Source organism: Oncorhynchus masou, chromosome 8 (assembly GCF_036934945.1).
Source record: "Oncorhynchus masou masou isolate Uvic2021 chromosome 8, UVic_Omas_1.1, whole genome shotgun sequence".
NCBI classification, from domain to species: Eukaryota; Metazoa; Chordata; class Actinopteri; order Salmoniformes; family Salmonidae; genus Oncorhynchus; species Oncorhynchus masou.
In genome coordinates this window covers 17,502,257-17,516,100 of record NC_088219.1, presented here as the reverse complement: position 1 = coordinate 17,516,100, position 13,844 = coordinate 17,502,257, and the positions used below count along the sequence as shown (strand labels likewise).

At 42.4% G+C, this 13,844-nt stretch overlaps 1 protein-coding gene across 4 annotated transcripts in view; it reads left to right on the top strand.

Moving 5' to 3' along the window:
• The first annotated feature begins 6,864 nt into the window (after nt 1-6,864).
• The window catches only part of LOC135544257 (leucine-rich repeat and calponin homology domain-containing protein 2-like), a 92,054-nt gene continuing 85,074 nt past the window's right edge, over nt 6,865-13,844 (top strand). For all 4 annotated transcript variants that reach the window (XM_064971727.1, XM_064971726.1, XM_064971725.1 and 1 more), the window contains exon 1: nt 6,865-7,127. In XM_064971727.1, coding sequence (XP_064827799.1) covers nt 6,893-7,127 — 235 coding nt within the window. In that variant the 5' untranslated portion in view covers nt 6,865-6,892. The remainder of the gene's footprint in view (nt 7,128-13,844) is intronic.

The window sequence follows — 13,844 nt, the reverse complement described above, 5'->3', positions numbered from 1 at the left end:
TTAAAAGAATGGTGGGAGGAATAGTGGTCTGGGGTTGTTTTTCATGGTTCAGGTTAGGCCCCTTAGTTCCAGGGAAAATAAATATTAATGCTATAGCATACAATGACATTCTAGACGATTCTGTACTTCCAACTTTGTGGCAACATTTTGGGGAAGGCCTTTTCCCGTTTCAGCATGACAATGCCCCCGAGCACAAAGAGAGGTCCATACAGAAATGGTCTATCCAGATCGGTGTGGAAGAACTTGACTGGCCTGCACAGAGCCCTGACCTCAACCCCATAGAACACCTTTGGGATGAATTGGAACGCCGACTGCGAACTAGACCTTATCACCCAACATCAGTGCCCGACTTCATTAATGCTCTTGTGGCTGAATGGAATCAAGTCCCTGCAGCAATGTTCCAACATCTAGTGGAATGCCTTCCCAGAAGAGTGGAGGCTGTTATAGCAACAAAGGGGAGGCCCAACTCCATATTAATGCCCATGATTTTTGGAATAAAATGTTTGACGAGCAGGTGTCGTGGTACTAAATGTTCTAAATACAGGTAATGGCATATCACCTGATTTACAGTGGCATTGAAGTTAAATCTGAGAGGGATGCCTTTAGCCTGGATGGACATCCCACGCCCTGCCCCTGATGGACTGAATCATCCATTACTGTGGCCTCCTTAACCTTGGTCCTGAGAGACATCAGGTGAAGACACAGGACAGATAAGAATGAGCTTTTGTAGACTGAATCCATATTAATTACAAGTAAACCTTTGTTTTGTGCAGAACCCTTATGTTACGGATCCCTTTTTGGCCCGACAGTCTAGGGGGGGGGGGGGGTGGTAAAGAGACCTGTAACATAACTCATGCAAATTATAATTGTGACAAAGTAAAAGTGAGAATGAAATAACCAGGACAACTGAAATCTACCGTCAAACTCAAGGTTTATTTGAAAACACACGGTAATGGGGGGAGCAGGAAAAGGGGCTGAGCTGGACCCAAGGAAAGAAACAATAAGTATTCAAAAACACCCCTAAGCTAGACTAGCCTATTTTAACAACAGCTAACTAACTAACCAAAAATACAGTGGGTGGTCCGCCCAGTTCTAACTAGTGTATTTAACAAAGTTTAACTACGGGTAGTGTATGCCCATGGGCGACTTGTCTTGGTTTCCCCTTTTCCCACCAGCAATCAAACCCAAACACCATAACCAAAACTCACAGGTGATGACAAAGTGCTATGGAGGTGCTCAAACAAAAGGTTAATACACAACGAGCGAGTGCACCATGGAGACCTACAGACATGGCATTTACAGAGAGATTGAGCTCTCGAGCAAACAACTGACAGGGTTTTTAAACCAAGGGAAAGGAACTGTGATTGGGTAGGAAACAGGAGGAGGTGTGTCTTCTGATTGATGATTGATTGGTGACTGATTTGGGGAGTGATGATTTTCACCTGTGCGGGGAGAAGGAGAGCAAACACAGGATACACACACACACACACACACACACACACACACACACACACACACACACACACACACACACACACACACACACACACACACACACACACACACACACACACACACACAGGATACCTGTATCCGTAACACCACAAATGCATTTCAGTAAAGCAGGGTTGCAGTTTGTACTACTGTTTGTGGGCTCTGGGTTGGTTTTGCAGTCGGGAAGTGACACTGTCAAGGTAGAACCACTAGAGGACGCCTTTCTCCAGCTATATGAGAGCAGATGACGATGAGCAATACTGCCAATATAAAATAGTTTATTTGTCACAAGCAACCACAGTTACATCATCTCACCTTCTAACCTTTTGGTACTTATACAATTTTCCATTTGCTCCAGGAAATGGAGAAGGAGCCGGAAAAATGAACATGTAATTGTTTATTTTTCTATAATTCTGTGTATTCATTAAGATTAATTAGTAGGTATTAGACATCGTACTAAGATCATTTATTGTAAACCATAAGAAAACATAAGTATTAACTGAACAGTACCCAGTAATATGCCTTATTTTCCTTGTGCTGTAAATTACCTCTGTTTGCATGTCTCTATTACTGTAAGTGCAGTGATACAGTGCCTACGGAAAGTATTGACTTTCTCCACGTTTTGTTACAGTACCAGTCAAACGTTTGGACACACCTACTCATTCCAGGGATTTTGTTTATTTGGACTATTTTCTACAGTGTAGAATAATACTGAAGTCATGAAAACTATGAAATAACACATATGGAATCATATAGTAACCAAAAAAGTGTTAAACAGATCAAAATATATTTTATATTTGACATTCTTTAAAGTAGCCACTCTTTGCCTTGATTACAGCATTGCACACTCTTGGCATTCTCTCAACCAGCTTCATGATGTAGTCACCTGGAATGCATTTCAATTAACAGGTGTGCCTTGTTAACAGTTAATTTGTGGAATTTATATTCTTAATGCGTTTAAGTCAATCAGTTGTGTTGTGACAAGGTAGGGGTGGTATACAGAAGATAGCCCTATTTGGTAAAAGACCAAGTCCATATTATGGCAAGAACAGCTCAAATAAGCAAAGAGAAATGATAGTCCATCATTACTTTAGGACATGAAAGTCAGTCAATCCGGAAAATGTCAAGAACTTTGAAAGTTTCTTCAAGTGAAGTCGCAAAAACCATCAAGCCCTACAATGAAACTGGCTCTTGTGAGGATAAGTTCATTAAAGTTAACTGCACCTCAGACTGCGACGCAAATAAATGCTTCACAGAGTTCAAGTAACATACACATCTCAACATCAACTGTTCAGAGGAGACTGTGTGAATCAGGCCTTCGTGTTCGAATTGCTGCAAAGAAACAACTACTAAAGGACACCAATAAGAAGAATAAAATTGCTTGGGCCAAGAAACACGAGCAATGGACATTAGACCGGTGGAAATCTGTCCTTTGGACTGATGAGTCCAGATTAGAGATTTTTGGTTCCAGCCGCAATGTCTTTGTGAGATGTAGAGTAGGTGAACGGATGATCTCTGCACGTGTGGTTTCTACCATGAAGCATGGAGGAGGAGGAGGTGTGATGGTGTGGGGGAGCTTTGCTGGTGACACTGACAGTGATTTATTTAGGATTGATGGCACACTTAACCAGAATGGCTACCACAGCATTCTGCAGCGATTCGCCATCCCATCTGGTTTGTGCTTAGTAGGACTATAATTTGTTTTTCAACAAGACACTGACCAAAAACACACCTCCAGGCTGTGTAAGAGCTATTTGACCAAGGAGAGTGATGGAGTGCTGCATCAGATGACCTGGCCTCCACAATCACCCAACCTCAACCAAATTGAGATGGTTTAGGATGAGTTGGACCGCAGAGTGAAGGAAAAGCAGCCAACAAGTGCTCTGCATATGTGGGAACTCCTTCAAGACTGTTGGTCTGGTTGAGAGAATGCCAAGAGTGTGCAAAGCTGTCATTAAGTCAAAGGGTAGCTATTTTGAAGAATCTAAAATATATTCTGATTTGATGAACACTTTTTTGGTTACTACATGATTCCATATGTGTTATTTCGTAGTTTTGATGGCATCACTATAATTTTACAATGTAGAAAGTAGTAAAAATAAAGACAACCTTGAATGAGTAGGTGTGTCTAAACTTTTGACTGGTACTGTAAGTATTCAGACGCTTTACTCAGTACTTTGTTGAAGCACCTTTGGTTGTGATTACAGCCTTGAGTCTTCTTGGGTATGACGCTACAAGGCTGTCACACCTGTATCTGGGGAGTTTCTCCCATTCTTCTCTGCAGATCCTCTCAAGCTCTGTTAGGTTGGATGGGGAGCATTGCTGCACAGCTATTTTGAAGGTCTCTCCAGAGATGTTCGATCGGGTTCAAGTCCGGGCTCTGGCTGGGCTACTCAAGGACATTCAGAGACTTGTCTCGAAGCCACTCCTGCATTGTCTTGGCTGTGTGGTTAGGGTCGTTGTCCTGTTGGAAGGTAAACCTTCTCCCCAGTCTGAGGTCTTGAGCGCTCTGGAGCAGGTTTTTATCAAGGATCTCTCTGTACTTAGGTGGCTTTTGGAAAACTCCAATCGGGCTGTCATGTGCCTTTTACTGAGGAGTGGCTTCCGTCTGGCAACTCTACCATTAAGGCCTAATTGGTGGAGTGCTGCAGAGATGGTTGTCCTTCTGGAAGGTTCTCCCATCTCCACAAAGGAACTCTGGAGCTCTATCAGAGTGATCATTGGGTTCTTGGTCACCTCCCTGACCAAGGCCCTTCTCCCCTGATTGCTCAGTTTGGAATGGTGGCCAGCTCTAGGAAGAGTCTTGGTGGTTCCAAATGTCTTCCATTTAAGAATGATGCAGGCCATTATGTTCTTGGGGACTTTCAATGCTGTAGAAGTTTTGGTACCTTTCCCCAGATCTGTGCCTCAACACAATCATGTCTCGGAGCTCTATGGACAATTCCTTCGACTTCATGGCTTGGTTTTTTGCTCTGACATGCACTGTCAACTGTGGGACCTTATTTTGACAGGTGTGACTTTCCAAATCATGTCCAATCAATTGAATTTACCACAGGAGTACTCCAATCAAGTTGTAGTAACATCTCAAGGATGATCAATGGAAACAGGATGCATCTGATCTCTATTTCGAGTCTCATAGCAAAGGGTCTGAACACTTATGTAAATAATGTATTTCTGTTTGTTTTTAATACATTTGCAAAAATTTCAGAAAAACTGTATTCACTTTGACATTATATGGTATTTTGTGTAGATTGCTGAGGAAATTATTTTATTTAAAAAAAATGAATGATAAAGGGTTATGAATTTGTTGTGCATAAGTTCCTGAAGTGCATCTTTAACATCATAACTGCTGTGCAAATCCTATGTTTACTATACACATACTGTAAACCCCATGCACTCAGAGGGAATGAAAGCCATTCATGTCATTCATGTCATCTATGAGAATCTTATGCATTACGAAAGTGCTGTGATAATGCATTAAGCAAAGCATGCTGTGTCTGACGTCCTTAAAGCTCCTGGGGGATATAAAAATCTATAATCTATAAAGTTGATCAAATGCACCTCTGAACAACTGTTTGCGTTTTCCAAACTGCCCTACTTCTTTAGGGTAAAAAAACAATGACCTTTTGTCACATTTTGTAATTGTAATCAGTCATATTCTGTCCACATACAGTGCATTCGAAAAGTATTCAGACCTCTTTCCTTTTCCCACATTATTTTACTCTACAACCTTCTTCTAAACAGGATGAAGTAAAATGTTTTCCTCATCAATCTACACACAATACCCCATAATGACAAAGCAAAAAACGTTTTTTAGAAATGCTCCTCCCTGCCTCCTCATCTCCATGGAGGGAGGGGTTTAGGAGGGGCGGCCTCCAGATGGAGCCCCCACGGAACATCCGGAAGTCTGCCGTCCTCCACTCACTGGGGGGCTCGCCCTGGGGATGGAGGGAGAGGGACATGGATGAGGCGCAGCAGAGGTGTAGTGGGTAGGCACTGTTCTTAATTTGACTCCTTTTATTTTCTATCCTGATGCCTGATGCCTAGTCTTTTTACCCTGCCTTCATGTACACATATACCTCAAATATCTCTTACCCCTGCACATTGATCTGGTACTGATACTGCATTCAGAAAGTTTTCAGACCGCTTGACCTTTTCCACATTTTGCTACATTACAGCATTATTCTAAATTTGATTACATTAATTGTTTTCCTCATCAATCTACACACAATACCCAATAATGACAAAGCAAAAACAGGTTTTTAGAAATATTTGCACATTTATTAAAAATTAAAAATAAAAATACCTTATTAAGGGGAGCTAATGGGATCCAATATTAAAGTGGCATTTATGTCTGCACTATTCAATATATATATGTTTAACCTTTATTTAACTAGGCAAGTCAGTTAAGAACAAATTCTTATTTTTAACGACGGCGTTAAATGCCTGTTCAGGGTCAGAACGACAGATTTGTACCTCGTCAGCTCGGGGGTTTGAACTTGCAACCTTCCTGTTACTAGTCCAACGCTCTAACCACTAGGCTACCCTGCCGCCCCATATGCCAATAATGGATGAGATCTCCTGAGATCTCAGCAGGATGGAGTTTTAATAGCAGGCCTACATAAGCACCACATACGAAAGTGACATATTACATGAAGACTCAAGGAGAATAAGACATCAGTTTACTGAGGTCTGTTGATGTATGTAGCCTGTGATGTGGGTCCATATCAGACCAAGATGCCTACTTATGAGTCAAATGAAAATAATTATATTGTTCAATAAGATTGAATAATAAAGCAATAATATGCTACTTAGCTAGTAGCTAACAATAAAAGCATAAATGTAACTCTTCCTTTTTTTTGGGGGGGGGGGTTAAAGGAAATTATCTTTAAAATGGCTATATTTTCTCTCAGCCACGTGGAAAAATGTGTAGAATAGCAGGAAGTTAGCTTTAGAAATTCAACGTTTTTTCTCAACCTCCTGACAAAATTTGTAGAATGGCATGTGATTATCTTTAAAACAGCACGTTCTTCTCTATGGCCCATTGCAAAATCTATCGAAATTGCAGGAAGTTAGCCGTTTTCCCATCACATCTGTGCCATTACCTGTTTATAAACGGAGTTATAACAGACCTGTATGAATTTTTTATTAAATGACCTGGGGGGGGGGGTTCCAGGTCCTACAATTTAAACATTTCATACAGGTCTGTAACTCACTTTAATTGCACAGATGTGAATACTTCTCTCTAATAAGAAAATGCGTGCACCTCTCTATACCAGATATCCCCTCCGCGCCCACGCCCTCTCAGAAGCCCTTCCCCTAACGTCCCTGGAGTGTGTGCCTTTTGCGCATGGGTGTAGAAACGGCCACTGTTATTATTGTAATTCCTCTTGTGAAAATGGCGTCGAGTCAGGGAGGTGTGGGAGCTGTACCGGCTCTTTCAAACCATCACTTATCCAACGGACCTCACTGGAACCCGGGGATCAACCAGCATCAGCATCATCTCCACACGACCCGGAGTTTAGACCGCGCTCTGGAAGATTCCGTGTGCTCAGGAACGTTGAATCTTAGCGGGAGGAAGCTGAGAGACTACCCTGGATTGAGCTATGATCTTACTGATACAACACAGGCAGGTTCGTTTCCGAAACGCTCTCTGCTCTTGAGACCTTGCTGGCCTCAGCTGGTTCAACAAATAGGCGCATGATACTACAAAGTATCCAACATTGATACAATTGAGCGTGGTGCGCACTACATTTCCTTATTACTATGGTCCATTTGCATGTTTTCACCAACTGCTCTGTTTTATTAACAGTGCAATAGATACACAGTGTTGCATTTTCTTTCTTACCATATTGTCTTCGTAGAATAGCTGAGCTCAATGTGTTAAAATGTGCCATAGTATTCACGTCCTCTCGAATTGCGCTGGCAGTGCGGTGGCAACCGCTCGTCTTGGTCGCCTGCTTCTCTATCGCTCTCTGGATGAGACCATATGCATGCATGAATGAAATGATAAGCGCATCTCAGTCAGGGCGATAGAGCGACTTTAAATTAACCTACATTTAGATGGTGAGTCGCCTGACTAGGTGAAGAAAATTATCAGCGAATGGGGAGATGAATAGTAGAACCTTACCCAATGAATATGAAATGTCATTTTTGGAGCATGTTCAGTGAGAGGCTATTTTGTCTACGGCAGCCCAAGACAAAAGATTCACCGTCTCCATAGCCTCTAGAACGGGTGTATAGACGCCTTTCACTCTTATACGAGATTTTGATTGGACATACCCATTCGTTTAATTTATGTTGGATATAATTGTAATAGCCCAAGTTAAGTAAATAAATATAAAATTAGTAAGTATATTTTTTTCTCTCAAGGGGCCAAATATCAGATGGCGGTTTGAGATGATTGGCTATTCATGTGGTTGAACACAGCAGGCCTAGGCTATAGGCATACATGATCCATAGCCCACATGTTTATTTTAATCCATGTAGATAGCCTGCATATTTTGGGTGGGCTGAATTAAGCATTCATTTGTCATATGAAATGATGCTGCTGCTGATTTCCCACACAGTAGTGTATATAATAGCCGTCTGTACATCATGTATTTGGTGCCTGATATGGGGCCTCTGCAGCCAGGTGGTGGAATTATTGATGCTGGTGTAGAGGCAGATAACAGATCCACATACTGACTTTTCTTTTTACAGGGAACAGGGAGCCTAAATTGAAAAATGTAGGAGCACACAACGAAATGTAGGCGCAAAATGAAAAATATTTGAGGTAACAAGCCGTTTTCTTTGTAGTAATGGTGCAAGCATGATGGTCATGAACATGAGCTCAGTGTATTCTCTATGGCGCTCAGGGGATTCGGTACAGTGAAGTAACCATTACAACAATTATTATCTGGCTGATTTTTTTCAATTTTATATTCTAAATTACAATTCCAGGTTGCACAGTAAAATATATTTAGGCGCATATGTGATTAAAATTATTGCACGGTAGAGCCCTGGCTTGGTCTAGGCTGTACTTTTCTTCTTTTCCTGGAGACTGAAGTGAGCTTAATATGTCAAGGCTACTGTGAATGTCTGTGTCAGTAATGTGGGGTCATGACAGCGATTCTAAAGGTCCATTAATCATATGGGGTGCCTCATTAATGGAGTTAGTGCCTCATGTGGGGTTAGTACCTCATTGATGGAGTTAGTGCCTCATGTGGGTTTAGTACCTCATTGATGGAGTTAGTGCCTCATCGATGGTGTTAGTGCCTCATTGATGGTGTTAGTGCCTCATTGATGGAGTTAGTGCCTCATGTGGGGTTAGTGCATCATTGATGGAGTTAGTGCCTCATTGATGGAGTTAGTGCCTCATGTGGGGTTAGTGCATCATTGATGGAGTTAGTGCCTCATTAATGGAGTTAGTGCCTCATGTGGGGTTAGTGCCTCATGTGGTGTTATTGCCTCATTGATGGAGTTAGTGCCTCATGTGCTCTTAGTGCCTCATTAATGGAGTTAGTGCCTCATGTGCTGTTAGTGCCTCATTGATGGAGTTAGTGCCTCATTGATGGAGTTAGTGCCTCATTGATGGAGTTAGTGCCTCATTGATGGTGCTAGTGCCTCATGTGGTGCTAGTGCCTCATTGATGGTGCTAGTGCCTCATTGATGGAGTTAGTGCCTCATTGATGGAGTTAGTGCCTCATTGATGGAGTTAGTGCCTCATGTGGTGTTAGTGCCTCATTGATGGAGTTCGTGCCTCATTGATGGAGTTAGTGGCCCATTGATGGCGTTAGTGCCTCATTGGCAGGTAGCCTAGTGGTTAGAGCGTTGGACTAGAAACCAAAAGGTTGCAAGATCGAATCCCTGAGCTGACAAGGTATAAATCTGTTGTTCTGCCCCTGAACAAGGCAGTTAACCCACTGTTCCTAGGCTGTCATTTTAAAGTAAGAATTTGTTCTTAACTGACTTGCCTAGTTAAATAAAGGTAAACATTTGTTTGATGGAGTTAGTGCCTCATTGATGGAGTTAGTGCCTCATTGATGGAGTTAGTGCCTCATTGATGGATTTAGCACCTCATTGATGGAGTTAGTGCTTATGTGAATTTAGTGCTCAACGTGCCAAAACAAAACTGTCTGTTGTGTCTGGGTCAACCCTGTCAGCTCCTGAATTCACTCACACACACACACTGAGTTTCCAAATGAGGAACTGAGAGTCTTCCTTTTGCAGACCCAGAGTCTAACTCATGAGGAAGTTTCTGTCACAGGGTATATGAGTTGGTTTGTGTTTCTGTGTATTTATATTCGCTTTGTGGGTGTCTGTACTTATGTCATTGCATGGTCTTGGTGGGCAATGTTTTGCCTCGCGATTCAAACTGAATTCTAACGCTGCTCTTTTGTTCGCTACATACTTCAGTTTGAGACGGATCACTTAAGTAATTTGGGGTGATGTCAAAATGAGAGGTGTTGTACAAAACAGTCATCAGCAATTTGGATAATCTCTAACCAATCAGAGTATCAAACCAAAGACTCATTTTCTAAACGCCTCTTTACCCACGTATGTTCTGGCTCTGGCCCAACCCATCGGTTTCTGGGACCAATCAGACAGTCTAGAATGTATTTCCATTCTGGAAATTGTCGGGGAGGTACTCCGATCCAGGCTCATTGCGGAGAAGAAACTAACGTCCGTGAGCGTGGCATAGCTTGGGGGGAGCAAGGAGTTTTGGTAGCCGGGCAAGGCAATGTAGGCTACTCTGATAGGCAACTATTTGGCAAATTCAAACACTGAGAAGTTCACATAGGCCAGTGTGCCTGATGTTTGGAGAAATTAAAAACACCAGCCTAGACAGCAGCCTCTGGCTCAGATTGCAGATAGATACTAGCCTGTGATGTTTGTGCAACCTGATTTAATCAATGCCCTAAGGTCTTAGTTAAAAACGCATACTGAGTAATAAAGGATTTATTGTGTACCTTTTTAGGTAAGGAATTGGGTCCTAAATGCAAGAGTCCCCTCTACTTAGATAGGAGGGACATACAGTAGGCTTACCGGACTGCATCTGAGATGTTGATTTATTCAAGCTTACTTTGAAGTGCTGTGGCTGAATTATACATGGAATGCTCCCTCAGCCTAACTAACGAGCTACTTGATGTCTATTTTTGGAACGAGATGCATTTGTTAGCTACTGCATACAAACATACTTATTTCACAGTTTATCAGTTCCTCAAGTGATCGGACTGACTTGACTTTTGTGACATGACTACAGTGCGCTTTGGGTTCAGCACATAATGATAACAGTGTTGTGTGAAGTATATACTGTATAAAAGAGCAATTTGCAAAAAAAAAAAATGCATGATACCGAACTAGTCTTGAGAAGTTGTGAAGACGACAGGAAGTTTGAGTGTGTGTATTGGTGAGAGAGCAGGCTTGTTGTGTGATGAATCAGGTGGGATGTGATGATCTCGTCATTGGCACTATCAAAGGCAAGACCTGCCGGCGAGAAGATACTTGACAAGTTATTTCAATGTGGGGATAGGGAGGACCGGTGAAAGACCAGATAGTTGCCTTCCATGTTGAGATTGAATGCATGCAGTGTTGATTGTAATTTAGAGTGATGTTGCAGAAGTGATATAAGGCCAGAAGACAGTTGGCTAAATGCACTGCTATGGGCCTATCTATGGGCCTATCTATGGGCCTATCTATGGGCCTATCTATGGGCCTATCTATGGGCCTATCTATGGGCCTATCTATAGGCCTGGTGTGTTTGATCAGTGCTACTGCATTTACTTTTTTCTCTTCTCTGTCTCTATAAAAGGAAATACATGCTGCAGACGAGTGCAGATAAATAAAGGGAGGACAAGCAGTCCCTTTCAGATGGATAAAGAAGGCTGTTTCATTTTATAGCAGGTGTATTTCTATTCACACATTATAGTGTAGAATGCCAAGAAAACTATTTTGCAGGAAGGGAATATGCTGAGTATTTTTTTTAAAACTTTTTTTTTGACATTTTCTCAAGGGATCCCTCTTGATGGTGACTTTGTCATCTTTGATAAAAACCCTTAATAAGAAATGGAAGGCATATCTTCTATAAGCTGGCATCATCAAATCCTCAACCTAAATTCAACTGACAGATGGAGATAGTCCTGATCAGAGATCACTGGTGGGATGAAAGGAGAAATGCATCAGTTGCATGAATACTGTTCTATTTCTATGCTGATTTTAAGTCCAAGTACATGATTGCTAGTTCAGAAAGAGAAACGGGTCTATTTTAGTTTTAGGATGAAAGAATCAGTAGTTACTTGGAAAAACACTTGACAGATCATCTAAAGAAAAGGTTTTAATGATGATGACTTATCGTTGATATTGTAAGCTCGTAACAAATTCTTGTACAGCACTGGAGGTTAGTGGCACCTTAATTGGGGAGGACGGTCTCGTGGTAATGGCTGGAGCGGAATCAGTGGAATGGTATCAAATACATCACATACATGATTTCCATGTGTTTGATGCCATTCCCTCCGTTCCAGCCATTATTATGAGCCGTCCTCCCCTCAACAGCCTCCACTGTTTTACAGCACACAGTCAAAATGAAACATCACTCCAGAAAAAACATGCTCTATCTGGTTTTGGCGAGATGACATATTACAAATGGATGGTTGGGCAAAGCAAGGACAGGAACTTCACTCTTTTCAGTTGAGGATATCTTCATAATGCAAACTCTCACTTTGTTTTGTTTTGCCTTGTCCTATGCAAGACTCTTGCTTATACAATGCTCTAAGAAGACATGAACCCAATAGTAGATCACATTTCCTTAAACCCTCAAGCGGAACCCTCCCAGACAGAACCTTCTAAAACAGAACCCTTCGAAACCAAACTTTTCCAGACAGAATTTTTCTCTGACAGATTCCGTGATGACAGAACCGTGTATAGAGTATACTCAGTGGATAGAGCCTTCTCAGACCGAACCCTCCCACTCTAGTTCCAGACAGAATTCTCCCAGATGGAATCCTCTGAACAGATCGGAACTCTCAAATAGAATCAATGAAGATAGAATTCTGGAACATCGAACCACAAAACAGAATACAATCAGAGTTCAATGAATTTCCTTTGAAGAATCCTTTTGGAATGCTTAAAAACTTTTGACACAGCAAGATACAGTTTCTAAAAGTGTTAGATAAAATCCCTATTATATTGTTCTCTAGTATGTTTGGTCATTGCAGGAGCTGTCAACATAGCCCTATGCCATGTGTTCAAGCAACACTCTTCCCATGTGTTCAAGCAATGAAAGTTACATCGTCCTGATAAGTGAACCAGAGAGAGCGCATGTGTCTTTGTGTGTGTATTGTTTACGTAAGACGGATACAAAGACAGAGGAAGGTAAGCTGACACAAAGGTGCATGTTTGCAGTATGCTGTTGACAGTTTGTCGCCAGTCAGTTATTTTTCCAATGGGAATGTGTGAGAGCTGTAAGCCAATGCCCGACCTTGGAGAGAGGCTGGAGAACAGAGACTCAAGCTGGCCAGATGTTGGAGCCAACAGGCCAGCATTGCTGCTGCATTCCCCTACGCTACTGTACCGTACCCTACGGTACAGTACCCTACTGGACCGTACCCTACTGCACTGCACGCTACTGTACTGTACTTTACTCTTCCGTACCCTACCCTACTGTACCGTACCCTACTGTACTGTACCCTACTGCACCGCACGCTACTGTACTGTACCCCCTACCCTACTGTACCGCACGCTACTGTACTGTACTTTACTCTACTGTACCCTACCCTACCGTACACTACCCTATTGTACCGTACCCTATTGTACCGCACTCTACTTTACTGTACTTTACTCTACTGTACCCTACCCTACCGTACACTACCCTACTGTACCGTAGCCTACTGTACCGCACTCTACTTTACGGTACTTTACTCTACCGTACCGTACCCTACCCTACCCTACTGTACCCTACCCTACTGCACCGTACCCTACTGCACCGTGCCCTACTGTACCGCACGCTACTGTACTGTACTTTACTCTACCGTACCCTACCCTACTGCACCGTACCCTACTGTACCCTACCCTACTGTACCGCACGCTACTTTACTGGACTTTACTCTACCGTACCCTACCCTACTGCACCGTACCCTACTGTACCGCACGCTACTTTACTGTACTTTACTCTACCGTACCCTACCCTACTGTTCCGTAATCTACTGCACCGCACCCTACTGTACCGTACTTTACTTTACCGTACCCTACTCTACCATACCATACTCTACCGTACCATACCATACACTACTCGTACCAGACCCTACTCTAACGTACCATACACTACTCTACCGTACCCTACTCTACCGTACCATACAGTAACCTACTCTACC